The 18,962-nt window shown below is 52.4% G+C and overlaps 1 protein-coding gene across 6 annotated transcripts in view; it reads right to left on the bottom strand.

Annotated features, from left to right (window-relative positions):
• Positions 1–18,962, bottom strand: part of ralgapa1 (Ral GTPase activating protein catalytic subunit alpha 1) — a 34,657-nt gene that overhangs the window by 14,733 nt on the left and 962 nt on the right. For 2 of the 6 annotated variants that reach the window (XM_048974712.1, XM_048974714.1), the window contains exons 2-29: positions 14,616–14,726; positions 13,567–13,616; positions 12,813–12,870; positions 11,940–11,983; positions 11,381–11,558; positions 10,949–11,064; positions 10,643–10,781; positions 10,231–10,439; positions 9,828–10,067; positions 9,559–9,747; positions 9,307–9,399; positions 9,073–9,221; positions 8,540–8,663; positions 8,066–8,303; positions 7,819–7,980; positions 7,292–7,432; positions 5,828–6,916; positions 4,378–4,502; positions 3,982–4,201; positions 3,666–3,842; positions 3,404–3,565; positions 2,657–2,850; positions 2,476–2,574; positions 2,230–2,385; positions 1,996–2,124; positions 1,202–1,327; positions 638–696; positions 95–203 (exon numbers count right to left, since the gene is read on the bottom strand). In XM_048974712.1, the coding sequence (XP_048830669.1) occupies positions 95–203; positions 638–696; positions 1,202–1,327; positions 1,996–2,124; positions 2,230–2,385; positions 2,476–2,574; positions 2,657–2,850; positions 3,404–3,565; positions 3,666–3,842; positions 3,982–4,201; positions 4,378–4,502; positions 5,828–6,916; positions 7,292–7,432; positions 7,819–7,980; positions 8,066–8,303; positions 8,540–8,663; positions 9,073–9,221; positions 9,307–9,399; positions 9,559–9,747; positions 9,828–10,067; positions 10,231–10,439; positions 10,643–10,781; positions 10,949–11,064; positions 11,381–11,558; positions 11,940–11,983; positions 12,813–12,870; positions 13,567–13,616; positions 14,616–14,726 (4,886 nt within the window). The remainder of the gene's footprint in view (positions 1–94; positions 204–637; positions 697–1,201; positions 1,328–1,995; positions 2,125–2,229; positions 2,386–2,475; positions 2,575–2,656; positions 2,851–3,403; positions 3,566–3,665; positions 3,843–3,981; positions 4,202–4,377; positions 4,503–5,827; positions 6,917–7,291; positions 7,433–7,818; positions 7,981–8,065; positions 8,304–8,539; positions 8,664–9,072; positions 9,222–9,306; positions 9,400–9,558; positions 9,748–9,827; positions 10,068–10,230; positions 10,440–10,642; positions 10,782–10,948; positions 11,065–11,380; positions 11,559–11,939; positions 11,984–12,812; positions 12,871–13,566; positions 13,617–14,615; positions 14,727–18,962) is intronic. The other 4 variants (XM_048974713.1, XM_048974716.1, XM_048974715.1 and 1 more) reach the window with 4 other exon arrangements.

Here is an 18,962-nt window from a genome sequence, read left to right as displayed (position 1 = left end):
AAGAGCACTTGCTTCCTCTACAGGTCACATGACCTTCGGCGTGAAAGAACAGCAGTTAGGGGTCATCCGGTGAGTCGGCTCTTTGGGTGCCTACCTTGAGCGTGACGCAGAGCACGTTAAGAGCATCCTTGATCTGCGGGTGCCGTGTGTCGTGTATCAGCTCCTCACAAAGCCACAGGCCGAGGCTGCACAGCGCCACACACCTGCGGACAGGGGAATCGCACACGCTTCAGGGCCATGAAAAGGCTACGTCATGCCAAGCAGGGGCCGCGCTGGCCATCATAAAGCGCCGCAGAAAACATGGAGACCATCCACATGTTGAGATCTGAGTGTGAAGAGAGCCTCCCAAGTCCTGGCAGACCCTCCGGGGGGGGGGAGCAGATGGTGGGAGAGGGGCCAGTGCCATGGCAGCCCAAACATGCCCCGATTCTCCCTCCCCGGATTCTCGCGTCCCAGCTGCCCCTCCGTGTGGCTGCGAGGCGCGTCACGGCCACGAGGAGGCCGGAGTTGCTAATCCGCAGCCCGCCGACCGCTTCGGCGAGATTCGGGCTGAGCGGGTCGGGCAGAGTGGGGGCTGTGGGCGAGATGTTCTGACCCTTCGCCGACGGGGGTGGGGGGGGGGGGGCAGAAGGCATACCTGGCCGGTGCGGAGGGCTCTTCCCGGGCAGACTGCAGTATATGTTTGATGATGTGTTCCTATGGAGACGGGAACGGACACAGAGGGGTTCAGACCTGCCGCCCCGACACAAAACCCCAGACTCTCAGCCTCGGAACGTGCAGCCTTATGGTCACATCTACTCACACCTGCACCAGCTAACGTCTGCATGACTCACAAGGCAGACAACACAGAAGAGGAGGCAGAGCCCTGTGCGACTCCGTCGGCAGACCCCATAAACAGTTAACAGCTTCCTCTGTTGGTCTGTTTTCTCAAGTCACGCTCATCTTTTATTTATCCAATAAACACGGCGCCCAGAGGGCCCACGGGCAGATTTAAGTCGCCTCTTGTCATGCAAAACGAGGCTCCGGCCATCAGATGGCATCATGCGAATTTCCCCATTCGGACGCGGGACGCTGTCCTGCATGGCATTAGTGCCTTAATGAGGACAGCGGATCCGTTACTGCGGCCCCGCATGCCGATGGCTCATTACGGAAATGAGCCCTGCGGGGCGCCATGGCAACCACGCAGGCCGCCCACAGTTACCTTGACGTCCCTGAACTTGGTGACGACCACGTCGGCGGTGGTGGGATGCAGGGCGAGCAGCTCTTCGTACAGGTTTGGGAAGCACACCAAGGAACCCAGGAGGATTTGGGCCTCCACACGGGGGGCCTGGGAGAGGGGAGCACGGCGTGTGAGCAGGAGCTCTGGGTGTCCGGTGTGAGCAAGGCGGTTTAGGCACACCAGAAAGCAGCTGTGAGAGCGTTTGAAAGATGCCAAGACGTTCTTCTGTCTGTGATGTGATTTGTCATTGTGTAAGTAAAGATAAGTCAGTTTTTTTTCTGGAGCCTTTCTGGAGGGGGGGGGGGACTGGACTACATGTCAGCCAGGTGGAGGGGGGGGGGGGGTGTTTCATCATGTTGTGGGCGTGGCAATGCGCTGCACCAGTGCATCCTCCCCAACCCGACCTGACCGTGGCGATATCACAAACTGCTATGTAGAATAGAATGTTATAATACAACGTTACAGTTGGAAGTTGAGATGAAGACAGCATTGCATTTCTGTTAAAATTAATTAAAAGGGATGACAGAGTTAGGGTGGAGAATTAGGGTTGGAGAGGTTGTGAGGCTGAAAATATACTTTATTTTTAGCACGAGTATGAAAATTCTAGTTTTGGTAAGATTTGATTGATGAAAGCAAAAATGATTAAACCATACAAATTTTGGGACCCTTGTTCCAAAAATGAGGACACCCCCTACAGTGAATTAAACACTGCTGGACGGATCTTGTGAATTAGACTACAACCCGGCGTCGGTCACAGACCGTGATGTCACGCTCACATTGAGGGAAGAACACGCCGTCACCCTACTGGCCGCCACGATGAAGTCCAGGATGAGCATGGTGGCCCCCGGGAGGCCGATGGAGAAAAAACGAGGGGAGCAGTGCTTGATGATGGTGTTCACGATGTCCTGGGAGGAAAAGAGGCAGAAACACAGGGCAGCGTAAAGGGTTTCGAATGCTGGTGCCAAACTTAACCCGAGGCAGCCAGGAGGCCAAAGAGGACCAGAGCAAACCTGGTCCAGGTGGAGCAGGCCTCCGTGCATGATGTTGAAGAAGTGCGTGAGGAAGTCCGAGTTGGGCGACACGTCCTGACGGCGCTTCATGATCTTGCAGATGAGCTTGTAGGCGTGCAGCTTGCCCTGCTTGTACCGGTCTGTCAGCATGGTGGCCTGTAAGGGGAGAGGATCAGCGAGAGCTGGGACAGTAACAGCGGGCCAGCCCCTTCCATGTATGACCTACAGGGCCGCGACGGTGATCACCTTGAACAGCCAGGGAGTCAGGATGCGCAGTGGGGGGATCAGGGATGGTGGAGGTGGAGAGGTTTGGTTGTCACTGGATATGCCCAGGTTGTCCCGGATCTGGGGGAGAGTACAGAGGACTTAGTGAGCCGCAAGGTTGTGTTACAGGTGGCAACCTGCTCCTTCCACCGGGGATGCGTACCTTAGCCAGGTTCTGCCAAAGCTCGCACAGGTAATCGAACACCTGGGCATGAATCTCTGGGTCTTTGATGGAGTTTACGTCTCCCAGTATGCCAAGCATCCGCCTCCACATCACAGTGGCGACATCGGCGTGCCAGCCAGTCAGGGAGCCCCCTGCCATCACACTGCAGTCCTCTGTTGGGAATTCGCTGGTCTCTGCACAGGGGAGGTATTGGAGAATCAGTTTATACATCCTCAAGTAAAAAACGTCTCGAGCCTCTCTCGGGTAAAACACCTGCTTCTCGCTTGCTCTCTCTCAGGTAAAAACACCCGTTTCCCTTTCTCTCTCAGAAGAAAACCTACTACTCTCTCTTTCTCTCATAAAGAAACACTCATTCCCCTGTCTCTCAAGAAAAACACCCAATTCTTTCACACTCTTTCTCCTCAGGTAAAACACCTGCTCTACTCTCTCTCAAATAAAACACACATTCCTCTTTCTCTAACTCAGGTAAAACACCCACTTTGCCCTCTGTCTTTGATAAAACACACATTCCTCTCTATCCTTCTCTCTCTCAGGTAAAACACCTACCTGCCTTCCTGCCTCTCAGGGTAAAACACCTGCCTGCTTCTCTCAGGGTAAAACACCTGCTTCACTCTCATTCTCTCTGGTAAAATATCCGCCTGCCTACCTCCCTCAGGGTAAAACAAACCATTAGTACTCCCACTTGTGTGTGTGTGTGTATGTGGTGCATCCATAGGACCATCTCACCCAGGTCATCAGGGGTCTGCAGGACAGAGTGGTGCATCTTCTGGTCCAGCTGTAGCTCTCTGTGCTCTATAGATTCTGTGAGGGTTGCAGGGGAGGGGGTCTGGGAGGGGGTCTGGGAGGGGGACCCTCGAGGGGACTGTGCGGGTGAGGCACTCTCTGAGCCTGAGGGGGGGACATATTGGTACGTGCTGTTAACTACCGAGATGATGGGCCTCACAAACACTCCCCAGCCCCCCTCACATACACATACACACAAACCCACCAGTAATGGTGGCGGTGTCAGCTGATTGGCCCTGCTGGCTCAGGCTGCTGGTCTCCGAGTCGATGTGCAGGGTAGTGAGGCTGGCCAGCTCCTGCTCCTCAGCCATCTGTGCCTGGGCGGCCGGGCTGTCCTGCTCCAGGGAGCCCACGGTGCACGCCTCGGGGCCGAAGCTGAAATCTGGCCCCCAGTACAACCTCATCAGTAGAGGCGTACACATGCATATATACATTCAAGTTCACATGCGCTAGCGGGTAAGGTCAGGCAGGAAGCTGATCAAGCCACCGGCCACTCCCACTCTGGTCTCTAGGGGACTCACTTTCAAACTTGCAGCAGTCTTCCTGGAAGGCGCTGAAGGAGTCCGAATGGCTGTCGGAGCTGATGAGGTCACTGCCGCTGCCGCTCGCCGGCGATGTCCATTCGGAGGGAACACCAGGGTCGTCAATGGGCCGCATCGCCGCTCCCTGTCGATTCAGCTCGTCCGGGAAGTCTTTGGGTATCTCCAGGCTGCCGGGGCTGCTCCCCCGCCGAGCGATGGCCTGTGTAGCCGGGAACAACAGGGCCGGTTCGCGGGAGAGTCCAGACGGACCACTGTTTGCAAATAACCACATGCTAAATCGTGCCCATTAACGGGCCAGGGAGACAGGCAGGGACGGAGATGATGGGGTGTGACATCACGCCGGCCAGAGCGGATGGCCAGCGGGCCGCGACTCACCGCGGTACTCCGGGCCCGCAAACGCTCCTGGATGAACTCATCCATCATGTCGCTGATGTTGGGGTTGCTGCTGCCTGTGTCTGTGGAGGCTGCCCTCAGGCTCTGGCCCAGCTCCTCTTTGGTGGCTGGACCCAGAAAGACAGAGGGAAAAGGGCTTGGGGTGAGGGAAGCGCCAGGCTGGCGATCTGGGCGGTTAGCGCCGTGAGGCCGGTCTCTGTGTGCACACTCTGCCGGGGCTGTACAGCATCAAACTCCTTTGTCAAAATAGGTATTTTTACCCCCCCGCCACCACCACCAACACCCCCCCACGTATGAAAGTGAGGAATGTCAGCGAGACGGCAGAGCTATGGACACAAACACGCTCCGGCCGGCGACTGAGAGGAATCAGTGGGGAGGAAGCGGCCATCCAGCCGGGAAGCCGGCGACGCGGGGATTGGGACACACCATGCTGCCTCCGGACAGTGGGCAGGCGGGTGGGCGGAGATGGGGTTAGTCGGTCCACTGCCAAACGGCCGTTAAGCGGGAGGGCGGCTGTGAGTCTGTTAGGAATCGCTCCCCGAAGCAGAGAGAGAAAGGCGTTGCTCGCAGCCTGAACAGACAGGTAGTCCCGCCTCTCCTAAGGAGTCCATCACCCTTCAAAAGGACTCATTTCTATAATGTGCTCCTGTCTGGACCCGCACAGACACGACACCTAGTCATCCTGGCTGTCGGCAGCTTCAGGCAGTAACAGCCAAGAGCCACCGGTAGTTAACATAGTTAACAAATCTATCCTGCGCCGTAAATTTGTGTTGGCATGGCCCAGATATTCAGTGATACAGCTTTCTGTACACAGAAAGGGAATAAGGCCAAGCCAGAGGCTCAGGAGTCAGCTGTCAGCCTGGCTGTGCGTTCGGCTAAGCTGTGTGTATTTACATCACCCTGTGACAAGAGCGATTCTCATCCGACAGCTTTTAAGGGTGAGCTCTGCCCTCTGCTGGCCAAAATCGGAAATGTCAGGCTAAAAAAAACAGCAAAAAAATAAGTCATCCCATGTTTTGGAAGAAAGGGGGAGGGGGCCAGCGGAGGGTGAAGAAGACCTGCTGGCGTACCTGTCTCATTTTTATCCTCTATTTAAGCTCTTATTCCGCAACCCACCCTGTAACCGCAAGCGTCCTGGGCTAAGGCTGCGCGTCTTGGTGTGAGGGAGCTGTGAGATCACATGCAGCATCCAAATGGAAAGGGGGGGGTCTGGAAAAAGCACAGATTACGTCCCACAGAAGCTCAGGAAGCCGGAGGTCCTTGGCGGCAGGCAGGGGTGGGGGGGGGGGGGGGCTTGTTTCTTTACGAAAAGCTTTACAGTCGACCGGCATTCAGCGAAAAACCAAAGAGAAATAAAAAAAACGGGAAGGAAGAGCAGAGAGACGCTGTCCGTCCTCGGTGAGAGGCGGGGGGGGGGGTCGGGGGTCCTCACCTGCTGCTTTCCTTCCAAAATAGCCCATAACATGCGAGTAGAGCTCCCTGAGCGGTGCTTCGGCCGAGGGCCTGCTCTGCCGCGGGGGAGACGTGTGCGTCTTGGGCTTGGAGAGAGCATGGACCACACACTTATACACCCCACCCAGCGCCCCCTGCTGCTGCTGCCCGTGGCTGCACCCCGCCTCCTGGCTGCGGGGCCTGGATCTAGGCACCAGCCTCCTGCGTGAGAACGCCGCCTCCCGCTCTGCCAGAGGGTCCCCGCACTGAGGCCCCGCCCCCGGGAGGGCGTGGCCGGACCCGCCCCCACTGAAGTGGCCCAGCCTGCGCAGCCGGGTCTTCCAAGGCGCCTCCTTGGCCTCTGGAGGGTTGTGGAACTGCACGGACTCGGTGGAGGGACGGAAGCTCACGTGCGGCGCCCGAAGGCGCTTCCGGACTCCTCCGTGGCCCAGGCGTGGCCTGAGGGGCCTGGGGCCCAGAGGGCGAGGCCCCTGGGGGAGCAGATCGGCCTCACAGTCACCGGTTTCCTGCCTGAGCAAGGCCACACCCACCCCGGCACACTGCTCCGGGCAGGAAGGCGGCTCCGGCGGTTCGGGGCTGCCCTCGTCCGTGTCGGCACCGTCTGAGCCCCCACCCTGCTCTGGCACAGCCCTGTCAGCATCGGGCTCCTCTGCCTGCTCACTGTCCCCCACCCCGCTCAGCTGCAGGTACTCTCTGAGTGAGGCCAGCAGATCATCTTCCTCCTCCTCTTCCTCCTCGTCCCCCCAGCCCTCCCATGCCTCACCCTGGGGGGGCAGGCTAGGCACAGGCCTGGCCGGGGGCCCCCCTGAAGACCCCCCCATTTGGCACAGATGATCATAGATGCTATCACCCACGTCTAGAGTGGCATGTGACGGGCTGTCGGGGACAGGGAGGGCACCTTTAACCCGCTCGGTGATGAAGGGCTCCATGATGTCTGAGGTGCTGCTGCTGCGGGGGAGGGGCTGCTCCTCGCCGGGGGTGGAGAATACCTCCGAGGGGGGCGTGTCCTCACCCTGGGAGAAGTGCCGAGTGCGAGGACCACGGACGATCATGGGAGGGTCTTCCAGATCTGAAAAAAACATCACAAGATTGGGTCACAAGATTGTTATGCCTTTAATGGCAATTTTTCAGCAGTGCAAACCAAAATCCACAGCAAACAAAAATGGAGAGGAAAGTGGGCGCCAAACATCCTACAGGCATCTCACCAGCCAGCTTCACCGCTGTCCGTAACCGAGACAGATAAGGACAGATGTTATTTGGAGGTGGCCAACATGGGACAGCATGGACCCACGGCATTTCCAAGAGAATGAAGGCAGCGCACAACACACAGGGACATGCAAAGGAACACGTCAAACGCATACCGAAAGAAAGCAAAGGGAAAAAAACTAAACGGAGACAGGGAAGACATGCGGTGACACATAGCTACCAGCAGAGGGCGCTCTACCTGACAACTCGTCAGCTAGGGGAGTGAGGACAGAATCAGGCAGGAGAGGGTGAAGAGGGTGGATCAGAACTGGGGCGCTTTTAGCGCTGCGGATAAAGGCTGAAGACAGGAGGCTGTCGCCTGTGGAGCAGCTCCGCAGCGCTTCAGAGAGGGAGAGAGAAAGTGAGGAAAACACACGCAAGGCAGACGTGAGACCGTTAGTCAGAGAGAAGGGCCACAGAGGGCAGGCGGACGGCACTGTGGGAGGGTTCTGCCGGGCCCTTGTCTGTGTCCATCATGGCTCTGCTCAGAGGCCAAAGGCCAGCCCCTCTCTGTCCTTAAAGACGCTCTTTAGTAGGAACAAAACAACATACATTAAACTACATCACCAAGTCCTGAGCCTTGCTTCTGTCTGATAACCTGTTACTCACACCCAGAGTGCACAAGTATTAGGTGGTGAGCTTTGCTGTCGTCTTCCAGATCCTGCCGGCTGCCTCTGCACCACACATATAAACCGCTAACTGCTCTCGTTCGGCTTGGCTGCTCACCCACAGTCTTCTGGCGGACGATGCTGCGGGCTTTCTCGATGCCCGGGGAGCCAGCCGTGGTGGCGCTACGCTGCCGCATCAGCACCTGTCCCGGCGGGTCGCGGCTCCAGCCCTTGGAGAAGGACCGATCCACTGATAGCTTCTGTCCCTCGTGAGCGCCTCCTAGTGGTGGCATTCAGCCATTAAGTCCAATGATTACCCCCCCCCCCAATGACCCACCCTGCCCCAGCCCAGCACGGCCCAGCACCTTTGCCCTTATTCTTCTTCTGCTTCTGCTCGCTAAGCTTGTCCAGGGGCAGCTCGCCGAGGTCCAGGCTGTACAGGTTGCGTGCCAGCACTTTGGTCAGAGTCTCCATGGTCAGGGACCACTCCGTGACCAGCTCTTCCCAGCAGGTAAGAGAGGACAGCACTTGGAGCAGCTCGTCCCACAGCTCGCGTGAGATGTACACGTTTAGGTTGCCCTTAATCCAGGCCACAATCAGCGTCTGCGGGGATAGGGGCACGATTCAGGAACACCAGCCCCCAACCCCACTGGGAAGGTCCCCACATGGCACAATTAGACGCATAAGGGGTCAAGTCAACCACAGTGAATGCTTAAGTTTCCACCTGCTCTATAGTAACTGGACGTCAGGCAGGTGATGCAGAAGTAGGAGAAGCTAAGTAACACACGCTTAAACTTCAGCATTATTTAGGTGATGCATGCTTCCCCCCCCGCCGATACCTGAAAGATTGCCCCTGCCAGCCGCCCAGAAAGAGTGCAGTTCTTCTTCCCATGGGGCATGATGGATGGGGGTTTTTTCATCACACATTCTGTTACCCTGAGAAGCACCAGCAGGATCTGCTCCCTGGGAGAAGACGTCAAGATCAGCCATTGTTGCTTTGTCTGTGTGACTTTGTGTGACTGGAGCCCATAAGCAGTATAAGCTACGATGCCGTTACATCCACCAGCAGGTCTGTCTAACCAAGTCCAGATTAGTAGCTTGTGCTTATGTTTACGTAAGGTCAGGCTGTATGGCCAGCACACTGTGTGCACAGGGCTGGATCAGCTCTTAGTGGAGTATTAAGGACAAACAGAGGTGGAATGTTCAGATCCAAAAAGTACAAATCCAGACCAAGATTTTATTTCAACCATTTTTATTGTCTGGATCTGAACTTCCCACCTCTCAGGACAAGGTACTTTATTTCGGTGAGGTTAGCTCTTCCTAGTGTGAAGCCGTGAGCTTCGTGTCATTTGCATGTGCGGATGGCCAGTACCAGGTCTTCTGGTCCATGGTCTCATGCATGACCAGGCTGCGGTAGATATTGAGGACACGCTTGCACATATCAACATGCTCTTCCAAGAGAACCTTCACATCGTTGGCGGGCTCCAAGAGGAAGACGTTGGAAGAGTTGGTGATAAAGACCTGAAGGTGGACAGAGAGCTCGGCTCAGTGGTGTGTTAGAGGACTGCATCCAGCATGTGTTCTAAAACAGCTGAGAAGTAGCTACCTGCAAACTGGCCTGCATTCCTGCACACACGCTTTCTTCTACTGCCTTACAGGAAGAGCCGTGTGCCCAGTTGGAGCCTTTCAGTGCTTTGTCCTGCAAACAGAGACATCCACGTCATTCAGAGCACCCTGAAGAAGCCATGAAAGGAGCAGAGAATCTTCTCAGCAGGCCCAAGGTCGTTGTGTTCATTACTAATTTCTCTTCTGGCAGGACAGTGTGCAAACTCTCAGCAGCTCAATTCAGCCACCTCACCTCCTCCCTCTCCAGATTTTGCCCAGAATCAGCATGTTCCTCATTAGAAGTGGCGGCTGAAGCAGGCAGGCATGGCTCCTCTTCTGGCTCCCTCATGAAGACGGGTTTGTCCTCATGAGAAATCCACTCCTGGTAGACACGCACCACCTTCCTCATGGCTGCTGCCTCACACATGGGGAGCAGGAAGGCCTGCGGGGGCGAGCAGACTTTCAGCTTCCTGCACAGAACCCCACTTACTTTAGCTGTGCGGAGGATACGGCGGGGTCTACCTGTCGGAACACCTCGGTGATGAAGTTCACGTTGGTCCTGGAGGAGCAAAAGACCTTGCGCAGCACCTCGATGTCAGTGAGGTGCTCTTCGTCCACGCTGCAGAGGCTCGAGGAGCTGGGCTCCCGCTCTGTCAGGGTGCTGGTGTTCGAGTGAGACTGTTCCGGCTCCCCAACTCCCTCTAGTCCATCGGGGCCCCGAGTCACGCTCTCCTCCCTTGCAGCCAACCCCGCCGCTGCTTTCTGAAGGACATAGACGTCACATTTGGCTGAATGGGTTTCTTCCATGGCAAAGAAGCTACTTTCCTGCTTGTTACCTTTGCTTCTAGAGTCTAAAGACAAGGATGATGACAATTGCAGTCCTGGAAAGAGAGCCAGTGTGGTCTGTCATGGACAGACATCCTACCTGGATGTTCTTTGGCACGTTGTCTCCTTCCACCCCAGGGATGTGAGTCCCACTGCTGGGACGGGGCTCTAGCCAGAAGGACACCAACCAGCGAATGAAGATGACCCTTGCGTTCAGGAACATCTCCTTGACGCAATAGACAGCTTCGTTGGTCTCTTGGTCTCGCTTTACGATGAGGTAATGGGGCTTTGGTCTCATGTGTGGAACCTCTGAGAGACAGGCAGAGGGGTCAACGTATAAGTGATTTCATGGTCCATATGCATACAACTCTACATACGGACCCTTCCAAGAAAGTCCTGGAGGACCTGTCCATCAAATGTTATTCAATCCATTCAGAAATAAAGATAAAAAAACACAACCCAACGAAAATGACCTTCCCTGCCAGACACACTAGCCTTAGTGCAGTTCATACCCAGAATAGGGTTGTACAGACTGGTCTCCTTGGCGAAGTTGGGGAAGATGTGTGGGAGGTAATACTTCCTAAACATGCCGAACAGAAAGGCAAAGCCCTTCTCGTGGTTCTCCTTGCATCTCCACTCCAGACTCTTAGCCTGTAAAGACATGGCAGATGCCCATGTGAGCCCTTGAAAATGTCACCATCTCACAAAAAAAAAAGAGATATTTCCAACAGCAGGTGAAGCCATGACATGTGAGCCTCAATCAGCTTGCACGTACATCCACAAACCATTAGTCAGGTTAGTAAGAATCAGAGGTGTACCTGGTTTACCATGTATTTCAAAAGTGCTTCTAGGAAATATCCGGTGAGGTCCTCCTGGCCTTTGTCTCCAGACTGGGGAGGCACCAGGGGGCTGATCTCTTCAGGAGTGACTTGGTCTGTGAGGGGAGAAAAAAAACGGTAGAAAAAAGGTAGAAGGAATAAAAGAACGGCAGGTGAATACAGGACATCCGCCGCAAAGGCGCAGCATCCACGAAAGGTTCCTGGTGTTTAGAGAAGTCAAGCTTATTGACATCCTTAGAAGGAATGCAGATCAAGAGTGACTGACGCTGGTCCCTGATAACAGTAGTACTGCAGGTTTTGGACAAAGATAAAATCTCTCAAGAAATGATGTGCAGCCAGTGAAGAGTGAAGCTACCCTCGACCTGGAGGATGCCATGGTAACCACTAACACCCGTTAACGAGAACACCTACTGTCCTGGAGGCTAAGTGGGGGGTTGATCAGTCCGTCCAGTGTCCGTGGGCCGTGCTCGGATATGGGAGCTGGGAAGCCAGGAATCAGACAGGCGAAGAGCCAGAGCTGCTCCTGTTGGCAATTGGTCTGCAGTGCCTGCATCCACAGCAGGAAGAGGCGCAAACCTTCCCGCCGGATCTAGCAGAGTGACGCGCGAGAATTAGCACGACGCTAATCACTTCATGCATTAGTGCAAGATTTAGCATTAAGCTAATTACAGTTCTATGGCATGAGAGCTTATCACTAGGCTACTGGAATAAGACATAGCATTAGACTTATGCTTGCATGTAACGGTTTGAGATTTAGCGTTAGGCTAATGATTGGGTGTAATGGCAAACTGCATACTGTACAATTAGATGTAAAAGGGAAAAGGGACTTGGATTAGCAGACTAAACGTGGTGACAGAACTAGTGCAAGTAACTCAATGTGTTGTAACAGTCTGTGGATTGTAGTCTGTACATTAGCCAGCTAATATATAGCAGGATGGAGTGCAGAGCCTGGCTGGCGGTGAGAACGCACCTTCAAGGAGTTGGCACTGTGGAGTAGCTTTTTCAGGATCAGCCCTGTGAGCAAAGAGGAGAGCTGTTCACATAGGCCATCGCCCAGGCTGCTGGGAGCCAGTCATGGCCGTGTCGGAGGTCTCGGTCAGGTCTGGACACATCTCGTAACCAGGCCCTTGGCATTCTCCTTCTTACTCTCGGTGGTCTTTGTACCCCGCTGCTATGCTACTCGCAGCGAGAAAGGAGAGACCACCTTGGCCAGAGACCGCCCTGGAGCGGCCTGACAGGGTACAGGGTAGGCTAACGCAATTAGCCCGACTCGGAAATGGAAAAAGCATGCATCATGTACAGAGAAATTAACAAGGTACTTCTGACAGAGATCTGTATTCTTAGGGGGAATGATGAACTTTTTTGTAAAATTTGCCGACCAGTTTTAGACCATCTTTGAAAATGAAGGATCTAGTGCATGGGGGGAGGCCAACCTTTCAGTGGAACGCTTCCATATGGAACTGAATGCGACGTTATTTGCCGCAGTTTTACTTGGATAGGTATGTGCGTGTGTAGGGCTGCGTGTGGGTTGATTTGCTAGACTGAATGGCATGTTACTGTATGTATGGCACTGCAAGCATTATTTTCCTGATCGAGCCTTTTTTTAATCTGTTTGCTCTGTAACGCATTACGCTGTCCTGTATTATCTTGGGGTTCCCTTGTCTTGTTCTGTAACGTCATTGTATTCTGTGTGTTCAAAAATCAATGAAATATGGATTTAAAAAAATAATAATAATAAAAAAATACATGCAACATGTCCAGCTATAGTCAGCAATGGGGTCTTACTCGTGTGTGCGCAGGGCGCCCCCATATGGACGGTCGGAGGCACAGACAGAATACCTACCGATGCTGTGAAACTGCCATAGCCCCTGAATTCTCTCCGGGAGCAGCTGGAGTATTTTCTGGAACACAAGGGACAGGCACGCCTCTTACACAGCGTTTGTGCTTTACGGCATTCTGTCCGATGTACCTGAAGGCCCATCTCTCCATGCGCTATGGGAGCAGCACGACGCTGTATGGGGCCGTGTTCTCATTATAGTGAGGGCCGCCCATGCAGCCAGGCCAAGCTGAGTGGTCACATGACAAAAACACAGTCAGAGGGTAAGAATAGGGAAGCCCTGCTCTGCCAGCCTCAGATGATGCTAAACATGCACCCTACAGCTACTGGGAGCTGCCATGGTGGCTGTACCAGCTACAACAGTGCCTCAAGTTGTAGCCTGAGGAAGCACATGCAAGTGACCCCGCCGGGAGCCGTGGGTGTCGACATCCGTCAGTGGTGCTGTGTGGTGCCTGCTGGTCACCTCATATCGTGCGCATAGAGAAAGCCTTCAGCCTCTATAAATACCACGTGTCACAGACAGGAGGAAGGAAAGAGACCGAAAGAGAGGGAGAAAGAGTGGAAGAGGAAGACAGGGTGACGGAGAACGAGAGGAGGAGGAAAGCGGAGCAGTGGAGGAAGGAAACGGCATGAGAGAAATGGAATCGGAGAAGAAGACAGACACCCTGCGACATCACAAGGCACATAACAGTGTACAGATGTCTGACTGTGACCCAGGATGGGCCTGGCCAACCGGGGAGGGGGGGGGGTCTGCTCTTACCTCAAATATAAAGAGAATAGAGTCAAACTCCTCCCTTTGCGATTTGTGACCTGGAACACAGGCAGGGCGGACACTGTAAACACAGCAACTCCGAACTCCCGTTAATGAGAAAAACACACAGCTGGCCATCTCTGGCCTCAGGCTAGCAGGCTAATGGCTAAAAGCTGCTAAGACTTTCATGGGTCTCGCCTAACCCTTTGCCCTGGGACGAGGCCAGGAGGGACTGGCTATTTCGGTAACAAAACCATTCAGGGTACAAGCCATGGGGGTGAAAACAGAATTAGATGCGACAGCCGCGTGCTGCTCTCCTGTTCGCTCTCCTCCCAAACACTGGAGTAAATGCATGTGTCCTATCATTAACTGCCCAGTGACATCACCAGCGTCACCTGGGCCTCATGCCATTTTACTGCTTTTTGTTTAAACATTTAGGCTAGATTACAGCACAGTGGACTAACAGCCTCCTCAACACTGATTTTACACTCTTATAATGCAGCATTCGGGGTAATCAATCACAGATTCCCCATACAATGCCCCTCACCTTTCTAATTCTTGTTTGACTCTGTCTTTGATTACTTTTGTCTGACTCGCATGGGCTGCTAGTCGTCATGGATTCCTGTTCTCATTCTCTCCGTAATTTCCCTTTGCTCACCTCTCATACTTCCTTGTTTTTTCCCCAATTACTGTTTGCAAATCATTACCACATTACTGTTCTCGTAGAGGCAGTACATAGAAAAAGGTCATAAAATAAAGAGGAAGGTAGATTCCCAAGCTCAGCTACCTTAGTGGCCAAAATTATGGAAGCACCTACCATTTATGGCACATTACACTTTAAAAATTGCTACAGGAATATTGGCAGTGATTTTTATAAGCAATCAAAGAATGTTTACGAATATACATTAGACTTAATTAAGGGCAGTAACTGGAATGAAGTTCTGCAATCTCTAAAAATTAGAAGTGTTTCCACAATTGTGACCACTATTGTAGAGGACATCAAGAACTGATGCATGCTAAAGGGGATGTAGGTTGGTGTGGGCAGAACCTGAGCTTACCTTTCTGCTTCAGGGTGGCTTCAATCGTCACGAAGTTCTCAAAGAAAACGTAATAGATGTGGGAGTAGTTCTGCTCAAAGAAATGCTTCAGGTCGACCGATTCGGAATTTTCTGTGACGGGAAAAACATAGGAAATGCTTTGATGGAGCAGGCTGCATTCAAACCGCGGCGACTCCCGCGTGAGCGAACGGGAGCAGAGGAACCAAAGCTGCAGGAGAGACTTGCTGAAACTTCACCTTCAGGCCAGCGCTCAGGCCAAAACCCCCCAAAGGACCCTGGGATGCTTCAGCAATGCCCTCCTGGAGATCTAAGGGCCTGCTTAAAAGGCCTATGGATAGGGAAACCTTGAAATCACTTAAAGCATACTAGACCCCCTTCACCATCCAACAGCCAATCAGCTCCACTAAAACTGCCCAGCTGACCTAGGTCACCCTTGAGGCGGGCCCCCAGTGGGCCCACACCTCTATCTGATAGATGCCAGTGCAGCAGATCACCCCCCTCCCCCCTCCATATTGCTGTCTGATGTAAATCAAGTATCCCCAAACATAAAGCTCTCAAATCTCCTGAGGCACGCCTGGGAACAGCATCGGCGACGATCTCCTGCTTTTCTTGCATTTAGCAAGTGCAGCCTGTGACCATGTGCAGTGTGGGAAGAGGCCTTGGGGAAGGCTGCCGCGTTTGACGTACACTGCGGCATCCTGTCCTGAGATGGAACAAAGCGATCCACGCTATCAGATGGAGCGGGATGGCCCGGCGAAGCCCGAGGCGTTTCCTAAAGCTAATGTTTACACATTCCACATAGGCGGCTTCCTGCCGCTAGCCTTGGGTACTCCTCCCAACCTGGGGCTCGTGACCACGGAGCGCGCTGCACTGCTTCTGAAGAACAGCGATGCGACGCGACACGCTACGCTCGGGCGGCATTCGGCACCACTCATCCAGGCTCACTTTGATAGCCACAGTACGGTATGTGCGGCCAAGTCCCCATAGAGTTGGAACTGCGGGGAACCATGGACCTTTCAAGCCCAGGATGTGTACGGAAGCCGCAGCCAACAGCAGCAGCCAATGTTCAGAAGGAAAACTGATTAAAGAAGCACCTAATATCCATTATTCATCCACCTATCCATCCATTGAACCATCCATCCATCCTCAGTAACCAGTTGGGATCCCTTTTGGGATGCAGTGTGTAGTGTGTAATAGGGATGCACAATTATTCGTGAAAATCTAGAGATGCACTGATGGCAATTTTCTTGGCCGATTCTGATTTTTTTTTGCAAGTGTGACCTGCCAGAACCGGTTTTGCTGATTCTGATTTGCTTTCTAAGAACTATAATTGACAGCATTTACAAGCAAAGATCAGCTTATCTTCAATGCAGAATTTTATTTTCATAATAAAAGAAATTGTTAAACTTTAAATTTCCCCCAAAGTTACAAGATCTTCTCTCACTTAAACAAGTCTCAAAATAAAGTGTTCTGTGACTGGAAAGAGGTACAAATGACAGAACTGAAAATGAGTTGCTATACGCCCCACGGACGGATGTAGAAGTGGGCAGGGGTGAGTAATGCCCACCCAAATTTCTGCTCTGCCCACCCAATTGATCAACTTTAGCCTGCACCATCTGAATCTGCCAATCACGTTTATTTCATTCATCCCATCAGATATTCTTCTGCAAAGCATTTGTAGTCGCCTGTGAAAGTGGAGGAGGAATGTTACCTTATTCTTATTAAAAGCTCCTTCTTGTTAAAATGTGTCTTTCGTCGCTGTAGTTTGCTGTAATGTTGTGTTGAATAAGGATCTTTGCTAGTAGTAGTTTAGTTAACTCTTAGTTATCTAGCTAACATTACTGCTGGCTAGGAAGTTCACTAGAGCAGTACAGTGGAAGCCCCAGATCCAGTGATTTGGTAACTGCAGTCTGAGTAATTTATAAATTTAACTTTATCATAGGGGTTTAAGCACTCGAAAAACAAAGTCATTTATTGTGCTCACTAAGTATGCATGTTTCGGATCATTGCGGTAGGTCATGGATCGTATCCCCCACAGATACAGGTGTATTATTGTATATAACACTTGATAATGCGCTAACATTGATATCAGCACAGAGCTTTTTCAGGTCCAGACAGTACAAATCCAGACCAAGATTTTGTTTCAACCAACCAGTTGAGTACTCTGTGACTGTGACTCTTCATACTCAACTGGTTGGTTGAAACAAAATCTTGGTCTGGATTTGTGCTGTCTGGACCTGAAATTTCCACCTCTGGTAACATTACACCTTCTCTACCCACTTCGCACCAATGCAGTGCAGGCCCCTTCACCTTTGTTTGCAAAGTTAATCTGATTGTGGTTTAGTAATTATCTTATAAAGCAAGGGTGGCCAATCTTATCCGCAGAGGGCCGCTGTGTGTGCAGGTTTTCGCTGCGACTCCCTAATTTGATTACTAATTAGAGGACTGATTGGCGGAAGAGTCCTCACACCTGAGTGAGAACAGCTGACCTAAAAGGTATCCCAAACACCCGCACACACACCGGCCCTTTGCGGATAAGATTGGCCACCCATGTTCTAAAGCTTTCTCTCTTTATCCTTTGACTATATTACTGTGTATGTTACATATTCTGCTCTGATGTTCTTATACACTAGTTAATGAGTTTCAGATCCAAATTCGCCTTTAATATGCCAGTAGATAAGCTTATGTTTATGTTAGGCTTATGCTTGTTTAGCATATATTTATCCAAAGCACCTTACAGAAATCACATAATAATATTAATAATAATCATAATCGGGGCGGCATGGTGGTACAGTGGTTAGCACTGTTGCCTCACAACTCTGGGACCCGGGTTTGAGTCTCCGCCTGGGTCACATGTGTGCGGAGTTTGCATGCTCTCCCCATGTCGTCGTGGGGTTTTCTCCGGGTACTCCGGTTTCCCCCCACAGTCCAAAAACATGCTGAGGCTAATTGGAGTTGCTAAATTGCCCGTAGGTGAGCATGTGAGAGTGAGTGGTGCGTGAGTGTGCCCCGCGACCCGGTAGGATAAGCGGTTTGGAAAATGGATGGATGGATAATCATAATCATAATAATAACAACAACAACAATAATAATAATAGTTTGTCTTTCCTGACTAGAAAGATGACAATGAGCATGATTAACGCCCTACACTGGTGCGCCCGATCCCTCACAGAGCAGGCACGCCCTACACTGGAGCGCCCGATCCCTCACAGAGCAGGCACGCCCTACACTGGTGCACCCGATCCCTCACAGAGCAGGCACGCCCTACACTGGAGCGCCCAATCCCTCACAGAGCAGGCACGCCCTACACTGGAGCGCCCGATCCCTCACAGAGCAGGCACGCCCAATCTCTCACAGAGCACCATGGTCTCACCACAGAGCTTCCCTTCCTGCATTCCTGCCAGGCAGAGAAGCAATGAAATCATCTCTGAGATACACGCCATATTTAAAAGGCTGGACACTGGGAAGTACAACATGGTCTTCTTGGGACTCGAAAACAAAACCTTTCTACACCTCAAGTGACAGTTCCTGGACCCCGGCCTGCTCACTGTCCAAACAAACTTTTTTGGTTTGTTACTCGTGTTGCTGACAATCGCTTGATTAAACAGAAGAATGTTATTACAGTCGGAGTCTGCTCCCCAGCCATCCAGAGAGCCATGATTGAAGCCGGAGCCCGGTCACATGACACAGAAAACAGCTTCATCCGACTGGCGGCCTTTTCACATCACCTCATACGCTACTGACCTGACTTGTTCCATCAGCCAAACAAAAACCTGAAGCAGTGCCAGCCGATCATCTGCCTCCTGGAAACACATCTAGGCTCTATGAGAGCACATAACAAGCCTAAGGGACATTCAGTCATATAAAATACTTGTTATGGATGGCAGCTCCCAGAAATGTTAATGGTGATTCGAGTTTTCCAGCTTTCACAAAAGTACGGACAAGTCTAGTCTCAAGCGATGACAGCACAAACATGTCACTGCATAGCCTCACAGCACAAACATGTCACTGCATAGCCTCACAGCACAAACACGTCACTGCATAGTCTCACAAGCACAATGTCACTGCATAGTCTCACAAGCACAATGTCACTGCATAGTCTCACAAGCACAATGTCACTGCATAGATTCACAGCACAAACATGTCACTGCGTAGTCTCACAGCACAATGTCACTGCATAGATTCACAGCACAAACATGTCACTGCGTAGTCTCACAGCACAATGTCACTGCATAGATTCACAGCACAAACATGTCACTGCATAGCCTCACAGCACAAACATGGCACAGTGTAAACAGAAAAAGCCATGAGCGATGTGAGATGGGTTGGCAGGGCTATCGGCTAATA

Source organism: Brienomyrus brachyistius, chromosome 14, assembly GCF_023856365.1.
Source record: "Brienomyrus brachyistius isolate T26 chromosome 14, BBRACH_0.4, whole genome shotgun sequence".
Taxonomy (NCBI): Eukaryota; Metazoa; Chordata; class Actinopteri; order Osteoglossiformes; family Mormyridae; genus Brienomyrus; species Brienomyrus brachyistius.
Note: the sequence above shows the minus strand (reverse complement) of the source record. Positions and strands in the feature narration are given on the sequence as shown.